This window comes from Crocuta crocuta, unplaced genomic scaffold (genome assembly GCF_008692635.1).
Source record: "Crocuta crocuta isolate KB4526 unplaced genomic scaffold, BGI_CrCroc_1.0 scaffold382, whole genome shotgun sequence".
Taxonomy (NCBI): domain Eukaryota; kingdom Metazoa; phylum Chordata; class Mammalia; order Carnivora; family Hyaenidae; genus Crocuta; species Crocuta crocuta.
Window position 1 is genome coordinate 3,087,563 of NW_027531873.1, and position 15,337 is coordinate 3,102,899.

The window sequence follows — 15,337 nt, forward strand, 5'->3', positions numbered from 1 at the left end:
TTTATTTATTTATTTATTTATTTATTTATTTTATTTAGAGAGGTGAGAGAGTGCATGGTGAGAAGAGGGGCAAAGAGAAAGAGAAAGAATCTTAAGCAGATTCCACATTCAGGGTGGGCCCCTACCCAGGGCTCGATCTCATGACCCTGAGATTATGACCTGAGCCGAAATCACGAGTTGGATGCTCCACCAACTGAGCCACCTAGGCACCTCTAGAATGTAATAGTTTAATAGCTTTCAACTCTAAAAAATTATTGTTCCATTGAATACTATTACTGTAAAATTTCTGATGAAGGTGTCTTTTATTACCTTCCATAAGAATCCTTCTTGTATGTTCATTCCTCTTTGATTTAGTTAAGACAATTTTGTCTTATCTCCCAAACTAAACTTTATTTTATTAGTTAATGATTCCAGTGAAATTAATCAGAATTTCATTTTTGATTTGGCTACCAAAAACTTTGGAACTCATATGAATATTTATGTATAGCAATAACTAGGTTTCTGGTTTGACTATCATCTTCTCTTTATGGCTTTTGACATTTTTATATATGCATCTTTTATTATAAGTAACATCAAATTATTTCTGCAGCTATGTACAAATAATAAGTAAATATATTAAATCCTTTCAAATATGTGTGTTAGGCAACAGAATTCACTTATACTCATTTTTTGCAGGAAGAGCATTGTGTTCTGTTTGGTTGGGGCATTAGTCCTATTTTGTCTCCTTCCTCTGTTTTGTCTCCTTCATTTCTGCTTTTGGAGATCATACTTTTCTAATACATGGATATTGTTGTTACTTCTTCCATGAATCGTGCCTTCCATATATAATTTTACCCATATTGGTAACGTATGTTTGATATGACAATTTATTTTTTGTAGTATATGTTGGGCACTTTTAGCATTTTATTTGGTTGTATTTTTTGATATTGTTCCTCAAAATTAAGTCTTTTTGACTATCCTGTAAATTACCCAGGTTGTTTATATATTGTAATTCCTCAGTTCTTTGAGCTCTAGGGAAATATTTATACTATTTCTATGTTTTTATGTACTCTAGAGTCGATCAGTACTAACGGCTGGGCAGTAAAATTTACTTAATTTGTTGGTACTTACATGGAACTGCTTTTACATAGTTCTGGTTCTAAAAATTTGGTACAGTGCAAGAAGGTAATTCTTATGGAATTGCCAGAAATTTTTAAATCATCTAATAGCATTTCCACTACTCTTGTTGTATTGTGACCCATAAAACAATCACAAAGCTGGTAAATGTAGGAGAGGGTCAATATGTGAGAGGATAAAAGGGTGTTGGCTTTGTTTAAGCTATAAAAGTATTATAGTAGTGCCATCCATGTATTTATGCTTAATAAATAACACTGACCTTTCTTTGACTTTTTTCCCCTCAGAGGTGACATTGTGATTGCAAAAAGCCCAAGTGATCCAAAATCAAACATTTGTAAAAGAGTAATTGGTTTGGAAGGAGACAAAATCCTCACCAATAGTCCATCAGATTTCTTTAAAAGCCATAGTTATGTAAGTAACATTTTAATTATGTTATTCATTGATTAGCATTAACTGAACACACTGACAAAAGAAAATAACTTTAATTCATATTTTGAATATGTTAAAATGCTGCATTCAGTAGAATTTAAATTTGTTTGTATCAAGGGGAGCCTGGATAGCTCAGTCGGTTGAGATTCTGACTTCTTATCAGGTCACGATCTCGTGGTTCATGGGCTCAAGCCCTGTGTTGGGCTCTCTGCTGTCAGCAAAGAGCCCACTTCAGTTCCTCTGTATCCCTCTCTCTCTCTGCCCCTCCCCCACTCATACTGTCTCAAAAATAAACATTTAAAAAAAATATATGTATGAAGAACAACTTGGCCATTATATTTTACACATTTTAGTTCTCTTTGAAACCCTACATAAATATATCAGTAATAAATGTTGCAGGCATGATTCACCAAGGATGTCAAAATTTTGGGCAAAAGCTTGAGAAAAGTAATTTATTTGCACCGTCTTAAAGTATCTCCTTCAAGATATTTATTACAAAGGGACAAAGAGTAGCTCATAGAGGAGAAACTGGAAGGCACCACCTTAATTGAGAAATCAAGGTTAACTTCACCAATAAAAAGACATATCAACATAATGTAGCCCCTGAAGTGAAGCACTGAGAAGGGCGCATCACTTTTGTGGTATTTTTACAAATGAAAGTGTAACCTCTGTCGAATCATGAGAAAACATCAGACCCTGAGTGTCATTCTGCAGCATAACTGACTAATACTCATAAAAAATGTCAAAGTCATGAAAGACAAGAATTAGAGATTGGAGAAGACACAGACATGCCAGCTAAATTGCATCTGAGATCCTGGCTTAGAAAATTTTTCCACTGATTTATTAGTGGCAAATCTGGTAAAATCAGAGTCTGTAGTTTAGTCTTTTTAAATCGATTTAAATTTTTTGAATAGAAAGTATATATGCCTTAGTCTAGTTAACCTGATTATCCAGTTAGAAAAAGAGAGCAAGAGCAGCAGAATGGAAGAGTGAGGAGCAGATGTAATGTTAGCTCCTCTCACCAATCACACAGCTGCTGTAACAGAGCTTATGGCAGGGGAGGGTGGCCTTTTCTTTACTGAGCATGTGCTTTTCTTTAATAATTATAACTTAATTTTTTACTTTTTAAAAAAAGTTCTCAGTGTCACCCTCAAATTATTGATGTAGCTGTTACATCTGTTGACAAACTTTCCTGATAACTATCTTCATTCCCCAATATAAACAAATAATTAAGAGTTAAATTGTCTTGATCCTTGTGTATTTATTTTTAACTATAATAGGCTTTGATTGCCTTGTAAGTTTGATCAGTAGATTATTAAGTCTATTATTTATGTACCACCCATAATGCAGTATGATTCAGCAGTGCAAATGTTTTTGATGTTTATTACCACAGTGCTAAACGTACTAGTAATTGTTAGCTGATAGTGATAATAATGTTGAAGATGATAGTGTATTATCAGGTAACCTATTTTTCTATGACCTTTATCATGGAGTCTGCATCCTTGTATACTTCATTTAAAAATGTCAGAATTTTGCATAATGTTTCATCTTCATGTGGTATTAACATTTCTTTCATGAGACATTCTAGTCACATTTAAGTTGTTTTAGCAATAAGCATATACTTGAGACCAGAAATAATTTTGCCAGTAGATAGAAGAACAAAACATATAAATGATGGCATCTACTATCTGGATACTTAAACATCACACAATTATTGGTGTTTTCTTTTTAAGAATTATTAGAGGAAGAATTTCAGGGGATTAGATCTTTGCTAAGTAATCTGAGCAAATAATCAGAGGACTGTAAGATGTAAATTTTTTGAATATTTTATTTAAGGAAATCATCAAATTTTTATGTACTATGAATTGATAAATTAGATGACACTGCCATATTCTAGGTATATTCTGTTCACTTTGGTTTTACTTTTTTTAGTGACAGACATAATTGTAATACTATTTGCTAACACATATTGTGTACTTCATCTGTACCAGATACTGTTGAAACTCTTTACAAGGCTTAATTTATTTAATCATCAAAACAGCAACCCAATAAGATAAGTAGTAGTAGTATTTGATAGATGAGAAAACTGGACAACAGGGAGGTTAAATAGATTGCCCAGTTTCAAACAGTGAGAGAAACAGTTGGAATTCAAACACAAGTAGCCTGGCTTCATCCAAAATTTGTACTCCTTACCATGCTACTACTACTTCTCCCAAAATATCTTCTACTGATGATTATTATACTCTTATCCAGGTATCCTTACCTTAAATGTATTTGTCTTCATTATTTTTAAAAAAGAAAAGGAACTATTTCTGATCAGGGACACTATTTGTTCTAAAAGAGAAGCCACTGATATTTTGAAGGCTTCCCTGCCTCCGCCAGTTTTTCTAGGCTGGGCTTTTCAAGCAATTAGAATTGTGTAGTTATTATAAAATCACTTTAGCAAATGTGTTCCATTAATCAAGGTGATTTATAACAAAAATTCATCCAAGTTTGGAGTACTCTGAAGAGATATCCAAACCTTTGCAGGATCTCCCCCTCTAGAGTGTTCCTTTTTCAGCTATCTCAGCAGCACACTGGTGCTGTATTTTATGAGATGGGTTTCTTTCCCTTACCTATGTATCCTTTTAGAAAAATTGTTGTTGTTTATGATGAAGACATTACTATTCAGATCTTGATTGGGTTGCCTGGTAAAGATGATGAATATTAAATGTTGTGAATTCCAGGCCAAAAAAAAAATTATTCTCCTAAGTAGGTGCTTCAGAAAGCAAAACACCAAAATTCTCATTTGGAACCTAGAACTTAGAGTTTAGCATATGAAAGAAATAGCATTGTTCCTAAGTTGGCAAAAAAGAATATAAACAGATCATTGGTTAAGTGAAGTGGAACCATTTTATTCATTTCAGAGTTCTAAAAGTCCATGTGGCAGCAACACTTACAAACCATGATTTATTTTTTTACATTAAGCATTTGGAAACTAAGCAGTCTCTATCAGGTGCTTTTGGAGTGGGTTTTGCTCAGTTCGATGATATTGAGGCCAATAATGCTTTCCTTGGGTTATTGGCTGAGCATTGGCTACTAGAATATGAGCTTAATTTGTGACTTTCATAAGAAACATATTATACTCAGCTCAAACATCTTGAATAACTTGCCTTTCTATACTGCAGGAATTCCTGAGTTTGCAGTTAAAAGCCACTAATTTGCCAAAAATATTTAATTGGAAGTAGAAGCATTTAGCAAATGCTGCTACCATTGGGGTACAAGACAAATTCATATCTTGTTTTCATGGATTAACTTCTGAAGTGCTCTCTGCTTTTACCTTTCCCATTGTCTTGCCTCCCTACCCCATCATTGATTATTCTCTACACAGATGCTGAAATGATGCTTTTTATTAATGGTCCTTTTTAAGTGTAATGTTAGTCTTTTGTACAAAGACCCAAGTGACTTCACAGTTCACTCATAAGAAAAGCCTAGGCCTTATAATATCCTGAAGACCCTGTATATTCTTCCTGCTGCTTGTACTTGCGGTTAAAGCTTTATTCAAACCCAGGCACTCTTATTTGTTTACATATTGTTTGTGGCTGCTTTCACTGCAAGAGCAGAGTTGAGTAGTTGTAACAGAGATGATATGGCCTGCAACGTTTAGGCTGTTTACTCTCTGCCCTTTACAGAAAAAATTTGCTGACGCTTCAGCAAAGTTCTTCACGGCAAGGATTTGTTTTGACCCTGATTTCCCAGCACCTAAACTTTGATTTAACATCTGGTAGGTACTTTAAAAATACTTGAAGGATGGACAAATGTATATATGTGTAGGGTCCAAGCATGTTTTCTTCTACTTTCTGTTCTACTCCTCAATTTCTTCTACTAGTTTCTACTGCAAACTTGCTCCTGAGTGAGTGCACGATGTTACTGGTTTTCAGTAAGGCAGGTGTTCCTTTAGCTCACTACACTGTATAATACTGTGAAACTGGCAATCTGTGGTTCTTGAAGTCTTCATAGATGTTTTGAAAGTTAAGCTCCTTCCACAGTAGGGCTACCACACCACATTCCATAATTCCAGATGGAAGTTGTAGAAAATATTAGGATGTCTCTGTTACTTTGAAGCAGGACAGCAAAGTGCCAGTTAAATGTTTCTTTCCCCAAGCGACTTCCATTTAGAATCAGTGATATTTTTCAGCTCTTTTAATAAGCAAACTAAAAAGTCAGCCAGCTCTGAATTGACTTATCAGTTTGGAATACTCTGACTTCAGTCTAGACTAAATCTTCTAAAAGAATGGTAGATGAGGTACCCTGGATAAACCCCAGCATTGCCCCAGAAATGCTGTGGTAGTTTTGTTAAGGTGACAGCTAAGTTGCCCTAGCAACATGCAGTGCCTACTCATTAGGTTGTATGCTCACAAGAATTTTTTCTCCATTTCAATAGAAATTCATGTGCCTTTTGCACATATAGGCCACTATACAGGTATTTTATTCTTTTGATCCTTTTATTGGTTGGCAAATTAACCATGGGTAAAGTTGTTACCTGTAAGTAGTAAATTGTTCCTTTAAATGTAAACTCCTGCTTTGCAGTGACTGTTCAGTGTAAAATGAATCATTTTTAAATCTTTCATATAATTAAAACTTTATTTATTAGCTTCTCAACCATAGCAGCCACTCTGTATTAAGTGGACATATTAATAGAACTATGATTATGGAGATTTCCATATATTCCTGTAATTAGAGACTCACAATCTTTTATTATTAAAAGAAAAATAATTATACTTATTAGAAAAATTATGTTTTTACTTTATTATTAACCCATCAAAATATAAGGCCATTTAAAACTTTCTGGTTCCTGCTACCACAGATTCCAGTGTTATACACAAAAGGTGAAATGTTCACAAAACAACAGTCTGCTAGGTGACTAAGGAATGTAGTATTTCTTACCTTTTAAAAATAATTACATATATGTTAATAACATCATTGTTATTGAGAGAGATGTAAGCAATACAAAACAATTTTACATTTCAGAAAGAACTGATTAAATGTTCTCAGGATATATTGGTGAGATAGTGTTTTTAAAAGGAGAAGCTGTAAATGGGGTAATATGCCAGTGATAAAGCTGTTTTACAGTGTATTGGAAAATATTTCTGAAAAACTGATCAGCAAACTGAAAAACTCACTATTTGGACAGCGTTAGAAGATGGTCACTGTATAAAGTTAACACTAATAGCCCCTTAATGTGTACTGTGTATTTAGGTTATAATTCAAATCCTTGAATATCTTAATGCTGTTTTTCTGTTTGTTTAAATGTCATTTACTTTAGCTAAAAGTCACAACCATATGGTCTTCTATTACCACTTGTATTATAAACACAAAAAGTACTTATGCGGAGGGAAAGGAATCATCAGATTGAAAGGGCTTGTTTATTATAAGCTGCTGATATACTAAATCCTTATGTCATTTAAATAGAAGAACTACCTAATAATGTCACTTATTACAACTAGGATATCTAAGCAAGAGACTTGCTTTTTGCAGACTATAGTGATAAAAACCTGTGCTACACATCCATTTCTCAGCAACGGGTCCCAGGATAATCAATCATGGCATACTGCTAATGCCTTGATTGCAGCTGATGTGGAGGAAATATGTTTACTCTTTTGCTAAAGTGAAGTTCACTGCGGAGATGACGTGACTTTTTCATCCTATAGCTAACACAATTCTGAAGATAAATTTGACTTATTGTTTACAATTCTGAGGTGTTTTTCTTGATATTAACATTAAATAATTCTCTTTGAGGTCCCCACAACTTTAACATTTTCTGAATGTTTTCAGAGAAATTTAATCTTATTTTAACAATAACATGTAGTTTATAGAATTTTATTTTGTAGAAATATATTTTATCTTACATATGGTTAAATGTATATACATATATTCATATACATATGAAGACCAGCATTTGTGCTGAATGAGTAACAAGCCTTCTTGAAACTATGTTTTGCTCACCTAAACATATTTTAACCACTGAAAGATGGAAAATCCGTGCCATTGGTGTGAATTGAGGGAGGCAGTTTTGCAATTCAGTAAAATGGAAATATTTATGTATGTTTATCTGAAAGTTGTATGAGGCCTCTCTACTTTAAGGCTGCCTAAAAGTAATTGGGAGAAATTAAGAAGACTGAAATTGTAATGCTGCTGTTCAGTGTCAGCACCAGAAGCAGACTCTATCTCTAATGATAAAGAATATATTCCAAGTGTCACTTGTTTTCCTAATCTGATACAGTGCTCTGCTGGAAAGCTACTGTTGACTAGGTGGAATATATTGAAATGTCTTTTGAGGGGCACCTGGGTGGCTCAGCCGGTTAAGCGTCCGGCTTCGGCTCAGGTCATGATCTCACAGTTGGTGGGTTCGAGCCCTGCATTGGGCTCTGTGCTGACAGCTCAGAGCCTGGAGCCTGTCTTCGGATTCTGTGTCTCCCTCTCTCTCTGACCCTCCCCTGTTCATGCTGTCTCTCTCTCTCTCTCTCTCTCAAAAATAAATAAAACATTAAAAAAAAAAAGAAAAGAAATGTCTTTTGAAACCAGCATCTAAATCAAGTTCTTATGTTACACTTTGGGTAATTAAAATCTGTGGGTTTCAGTGACTCACTTAATGTTAGTCCATACAAGTATTCTCACTCTACTAAATTATCATCTGCCTAAAATTAGAATTGGAAAAGAGGAATAACAGATGTGAAAGTAGGTATGCATATTATAAGACAGTTGAAAATTGTGAGTTAGCGAGAAACTGTTGGCATTGCACGCCATTGTACTGCTAACCTACATACATGAATGCTTTCCTCTTGCATTAGAATTTTCATATCTATTGTAAGAAAACATAGGAATCATTTAGTTTGGCACAGCTAGTGCCTGCATCCCCACTAAACACACATGAAGTGCCAACAGAGAGAGATTTGCCTCCTTAATAGTTAAAACTGTAGGGTGAGCAATTTAAAATTCTAGCATGCAACTTAGGATTCTGATCTACTTCCTGTAGAAGTTAATGTCTGGCAAATTTTGCCCACCCCTACAGCTTGCTTTGGACCATTTAAGTGTATGAATCTCTAAATCAGGAAGGATTAGAGAAACATTTTGTCATCTGAAGGGACTTGAAATTTGACCTGAATTACCTATGAAAAGAAAGTCAAAGTGGGTGTAGGGACATGGACCAATATGGATTACTGACCTTAAATGCAAATATAACCCCAACCAATCCCAGCATTTAGGCATCTTCTTTAATGAAGCTATGCTCCGAGCAGCTAGAACCACTGGACTTGGGAGGCAGGGAGGTGTGGTGGAAGAGAAGACTTAAATGGTCCTCACCAAGCTGTAGGGGTGAGCAAAATTCGCCAGACATTCACAAATCGCCTTTTACTTATTTATGTATTTATTAATTCCATAACTGCTTATTGAACACTTACTTGAAGGCCAGAACTATGTAAGAGTAGATTAAGTCTCTGCCTGCAGTGCTGTGCAGTAGACCTTTCTGCAAAATTGTAATACTCTAGATCTGCACTGTCCAGTACTAGGCATATGTGGCTCTTGAGCACAGGACACACAGCTAATGTGTCTTAGGAAGTGGATTTGAATTTTATATAATTTGTAAAATTAAAAGGCCACATGTCTTACTAGTGGATACCATAATGGACAGTATAGCTCTAAAAGCTTATTAGCCAAGTTGGAAAGGCAGACAAAGAATTCCAATATGATGTAATAGAATTATATACAAGGTGCTATGATAAGGCACAAGACGATATTTATCGACACTGGGATCAATAAGATTCTTCCAGACTGAGGCAGGGGAGTAAAACTTGAGTTGAAATTCTAAAGAATAAGTAGGAGTTGACCAAAGCAAGCAGCATATTCATAAGGTCTAGAAGGAAGGGAGAGTGTATCATTGTTTTTTGGGCATCTGCCAAAAGTAAGTTCTCCTGTCTGGAACATAGTGGAGAGGGGTAGGTAGTGAAAAGACATGAAAAAGTAAACAGTACTCAGTTCCTTCTAGGTCTCAAAGAGTTAAATAACATCATCAGATGTAGTTTTTTAAAAATCACCTCTAAAATAAAACTTTAAAAAATTATTTCTTGTATAAAAAACCAATATTATTAAATTCTTATAAGAAATAATAAAAAATCACTCTGATATTAGCATAGATTAATAGAAGAAAGTTTGGAGTAGGAAAGACTAGAGGCTGAGGGACCAGTTAATAGGCTGTAAGACATAATTAAAATTAAGATAATAACATTAAGAATGGAAAGCAGTACAAAGTTTGGAGAAAGAGTAAGAAAATATCTAGACAGGATTGGATGCTGGAAGAAATGGAATTGAAGGGCTTAAAATTGAGCCAGGTTTCTGGTTTTAGTAATAGGGGTAGGTGGTACATTAGGAGATTCTGGGGGACATGTTAAGTTGGGAAATGGAGAGAAGATATAGCCTATCTAATAAGCCTAAGAGACTTTATTTTAAATTAATACTGTGGCAACTAAATTATTGTAAGTGGGGGGCGGGAGGAACCAAGGCTTTCCTAGAATAATATTTGGATATTATACAATTCCCTCCTGGATGTCCGCAATGTATTCTCATGATCTCTTAGTTAAAACAATGTTTTGGTGCTCTCAGCCCTTAGAGATCAGTCTTACTTTTTGAAGATCTCCAACTATTCTCCTCTTTGTACCTTATTACATCATTGCAAAACATGTCATCTGTCATACACCAGTCTAACTTGGAATTTTGTATTCACTAAACTAGGTTTCACATACCTTCCACAGTATGGTGCATTAGAGTTGTGGTTTTGGAATAAAACACAAGTGGAAGAAGTATTATCTGTGAAGAAAAACATGCAACATAATGCCGTGTGTGTGTGTGTGTGTGTTTTAAGGCATTAGAAACATCAAATACAAAAAGATCTACATATTTCATTCAGTTATTTCTTCTTTGGAATATGGACTCTTTTCTACCCCAGATTTTCTATTTCTAATACCATATCAGGTGCTAAATAAGCTTCCTAGCCAATCTCTATGAAACAGTTGTGTATAGGAACCATAGGAAATGGAAAAGAGCCACATTCATTCATCTATAGGAGTAAATCCATATAGGGATGAGTTTTGACTTTGGGAAGAATTATTCGAAGTCCTAGGAATCAAAATTTTGGTGGAAACGTGCTAGTACATATTTTGTACAGTATGTATCTGATTTGCCAATTGTTTAGAAATTTCTGAGAGCATGAGAAAATTCATTATTTACATACTTACTACTCCATTCTACTATCTGAAATACCCTATGTTTCATTAAGTTAGGGTCATCTTTTGGAATATGAGAACCAGAATGTACATTAGGCTATATTAAATTGAAGCTACAGAGATAGTCTTGAAATGAGAATTGAGATGCTTCTTTTAAGTACTAATCCAAAAACAAAACAGGTAACGTTATTTTACAAATAGAACAAAAAAGAGCAAAATAATCTGTTGTCCTAGAAAAAAATATAGGATTGAAATATTAATACTAGATGGCTATGATGGCCAGGCATATTTGTTGTCTGCGGTCATACCACCTAGAACACGCCCGATCTCAGAAGCTAACCAGGGTCGGGCCAGGTTGGTACTTGGATGGAAAGGCCTGTTTGTTGGCTTCAGTCCCAACACCTTCCCCCTCCATGTACCTTCTGACTAGCTGGTATACAGTTCTAAAGAAGTGAATGCTTCACAAGGAAGAGCCTAAGCATTTGGTATTTAATAAACATTGCTTAAGATGCCTGTTGAAAAAATAAAAATGGTAGTCTTTACTACATTTGGGAGATTTGATCTTAAAAACTGAATTTCATTACATCAGCGTAATTAAGGGGCACCTGGCTGGTTCAGTCAGAAGAGCATGTGACTCTTGATCTCTGGGGTTGTGAGTTTGAGCCCCAGGTTGGGGGTAGAGTTTTATTTAAAAATAAAATGAAAAAAAAAAAACCCCAGCATAATTAATATGGCATGCGTTACAATGTACATTTTTAATTATACTGACTTCAAGTCTTGGCTAGTACCAGAACTATATAATTGAATACAACGTAAAAGAAAATATGAAAAACATAAAGTAAAATTGCAAAGCACAGTTCACTTTTCAGAGAACTGGGTAGATTGCATAGGAAACCAGGAACAAAGAAAGCCCATCAGACCACATTCAAACCAGACACTGGGGCAGCTGCTAATGAACAATAACTAATATTCAGTGAGTGCTTACTGGGTGACAGGAGCCTTATATGTTATTTCATTTGGTTCTCAGAAATATTCCTCTGAGATATTTATTAGTCTCAGTTCTATAGATGAGGATTAAATAACCTGCCCAAGGTACTTAACCTAGTGGGTGGCAGAGCTACATTTAGAACCCAGAACTCCTGCTCTGTAGACAGTATCTTTTAACCACCATGCTTAGACAGTCCATCAGAAATTCTTCTTCAGGATGGATGGAGGTATTAAGTACTTGCGGAGCTTAGCTTGCAATAGCTATGAGACTGAGCAAGTCAAGCCTTAGATTAAGCTCTAAACCTATTCAGCAGGCAGATGCTCAATAATGAAAGAACCTGTTCGTAAAAAGCATCCCCCGTCACTCCAACCTGGATCTGTAGCTTATTGGAACTTTTGTGAAATTCCTCTTTGGTGGTAATTGGCTAATGAACCCAAGGTGCACGTTTTTAAGTAGGGAAGAACAATAACAGTCCCCATGAATGATGCAGATAGGAGTAGTAAGTCAGCATATAAATGGGGAGAAAAAGAAACAGGAGTGCCCAGTTATAGTACCCACAGAAATAATCAGCGTATTAACTGTTCCATGCCTGGTCCTTATAAAATGTTAATCCCTTTGTCATGCATCTAGTGTTTGGGAGTACCACCATCAGGACTCCAGATAGACAAATATGGGCAAGAAGTTGTGCCAAGGAGAATGTCAGTGAAAATAGAATGTTAGTGAACTTGTTCCTTGAGTTTGGCTTTCAAAGATACCCATAACTGACAGTTGAGACTCCCAATTTCTGAAATTAAAGTTAACAGTGTTTTTTCTGTGCTGTTCTTAAAAGCTCTTCTACTTGATCGCCTCTAGGAGGATTCAGTGCTTCACTTTCTGTCATATATATCTTTCTTTATAGCTTTTATTGGTGTTATAGGAAGAGTAAACTCCCAACAATTATTGATGGTGTTTCTAATTTTGTTTTTGCACGAATCATACTAATACTGAGTTTTATGAAGTTCTCTTAGAACTATATGATAAATTATTTCCTTTTCTAGTATTCTCTCCAGTCGCTTGTATGCACAGCATTTTACCATGGCTGCGTTTTGGTTACATAAGTAATGATTAAGCAGAATATGCATTAGCCACATAATGACATACAGTAATTTGACTTGATCCTGCTTAACTGGAAGATAGTAACATAAAAAACAATTTTTGGCATTAATTGTTAGAGGGAAATGACATGTAATATGAAATGTACATTCATCATATGGGTTTTTCAGAGTAGGGAAATTATACATTTATTCCAGGAGACCCAAAACAAATCTTTAAAATATATGTGGAAAATTATATACTCTTAAGATTAAAGTGTTACTGATGTATCACCCCATTTACTTTTGCCAAAAAGAAATAAGGCTTTATCTGATTGCTTTCATAAAATGTGTGTGCCGCTTCTTTTCCTTTATAATTCAGGAAGAGGAAAAAAATGTCAAAAAATGATTCCAAAAACTTTGTCCCTCTCCTTGTCTTCATGAATTCTTGTTTGTTTCTTTGACTACTGTTTTCCTTTTCATTCATAGTCATTTTTTAAACCTTACTGAGGCGTGGGTAGTAGCAGGCCAGTGCTCACCCTACCTTTATTGGCTGTAAATTATAAAATATCTGGCAAACAAAGGGTTAATTATCAATCTGTTATTAGGGTTTTCTGGTTTTTTAAATTTTTGAAAGGTCAGACATACAAATATTCTTCAGTCAGAACTTTTTCTTAAATAGATATTTTTTGCTTTAAATAAATGAGTTTGCAGTTTAGTAAATGTGTTATTTGATATTGTGGACTCTTGCATCAGATTTCACATGAATCAAGAAAAGTAACACCTGTGGGTTGGTTCACAAAGCCTCTTTTGTTGAATGGACACCCGCAGGCCATGAGGCAATTACATTTGTTGCTTGTACTAAAGGAGGCACTTAACTAGACCTCAGTAAGTATAGCTAAGAACTAGAAGCTTGATTCTTTTGTCCAGCCCTGGGATTAGGTTTTATCATACATCAGGAAGTAAACCTCTGACGTAGAAAGAAAAAACAAGAATGTGTTAAGGGTTCTTTCAGTGCTTTAAAATTAGAAGGTTAGAGCCAAAGTAAAAATTTCTATGTGGTATTCATTGTAAATATGTTCATATATTCGTATTTAGTTTTGCAAATTCATTCAAGTTGGTATGGCAGACTTACAAATATATGAAAAGGGAAAGTAATCTAACCACTTAAAGTTTTGGTTATGAGAAGGAATGAACAAAGCATGGATGGAATAAGGAATTTCCATTTTTGGTAACTTGCAAACATTTATTATAAATGAATTTATTGGAGTCCTTTCTACTATAGTTGGAAAGTTAAAATAGCTCTTTTTAGAATACATTTTAAACTGCCATTTTATTAATATTATAATATTGCTATAGAATTTTTTTCTCTTAACTGGTTTGAATTTCCAATTTAGTGATAAACAGTAGGTTATCCCATAGACAATAACTGTGTTTTGAGTTAGAAAGAAAATTTTTTTCTGTTTCTTGCCTTAGTCTACACCAGAGAGGTCAGGTTTTAAGTTTTGGACCCATACCAAAAATGTGTTGTACTTTATGTTTACTTAAATAAATGAGTTCTTAGATTAATGTTTTAGTTATACAGAGATCTGGTAAAAGTAGTGCTAATTGTAGTCACTTATTTGTACTATACAAAGAAACAGAACCTTCTATGTAGATTGAAAGTTAGGTTCCTCTCTACACTATCAAAGACAAAAATAAAATTTTTAAGAAATTAAATAAAGCTCATCCTAAACTGCGTTGGGATGGACAGTGTTCTCTTTCCAAAAAGTACAAGTATCACTGAAAGGAGTAGGCATATTAAGATACACGTATGTGCATGTGTATACGCATATGTATATACATTAAGTCCCTGTTGACTTACTTTATTGTGCTGCAAAAGCAATACATATTCAGTAGAAACTGTACTTCAGTTTTGAATTTCGATCTTTTCCTGGGCCAATGTGCAGTAGGATACTCTTGTGGTGCTGGGAAGCAGCAAGTGACCCATAGCTTCCAGTCAGCCCCACAATCAAGAGGTATGTGACTATTTGCAGCCAACTATCCTGTACTGTACAACCATTCTGTTTTTCACTTTCAGTGCAGTATTCAGTAAATTACTTGAGATATTCTACACTTGATTATAAAATAGGCATATGTTGGGTGATTGTGCTCAAGTGTAGGCTAATGTAAGTGTTGTAAGAGTGTTTAAAGTAGGCTAGGCTAAGCTATGGAGTCCAGTAGGTTATGTGTATTAAATGCATTTTCTACTTACAGTTCAGTTGATCCTTGAACATGGGTCCATGTACATGTAGATTTTTTACATTATGGTACTGTAAATGTAATTGCTCATCCTTTTATTTTTCTGAACATTTTCTTTTCTCTATTTTATTGTAAGAACACAATATATAGTACATATATAAAATACCTGTTAATCGACTGTTTATGTCATCTGTAAGGCTCCTCAACAATAAGACTATCAGTTTTTTGGTTTTTTT

The 15,337-nt window shown here is 34.7% G+C and overlaps 1 protein-coding gene and 1 long non-coding RNA gene across 6 annotated transcripts in view; one reads left to right on the forward strand and one right to left on the reverse strand.

Annotated features, from left to right (window-relative positions):
* The window catches only part of LOC144238900 (uncharacterized), an 11,033-nt gene extending 6,742 nt beyond the window's left edge, over positions 1 to 4,291 (reverse strand). Inside the window, exon 1 of the long non-coding RNA XR_013337254.1 lies at positions 4,161 to 4,291. This is a non-coding gene — a long non-coding RNA (uncharacterized LOC144238900). The remainder of the gene's footprint in view (positions 1 to 4,160) is intronic.
* Positions 1 to 15,337, forward strand: part of IMMP1L (inner mitochondrial membrane peptidase subunit 1) — a 73,849-nt gene that overhangs the window by 51,401 nt on the left and 7,111 nt on the right. For 4 of the 5 annotated variants that reach the window (XM_077772820.1, XM_077772819.1, XM_077772823.1 and 1 more), the window contains one exon: positions 1,401 to 1,527. In XM_077772820.1, the coding sequence (XP_077628946.1) occupies positions 1,401 to 1,527 (127 nt within the window). Of the gene's footprint in view, positions 1 to 1,400; positions 1,528 to 5,216; positions 5,309 to 15,337 lie in introns of all 5 variants that reach the window. The other variant, XM_077772822.1, reaches the window with a different exon arrangement.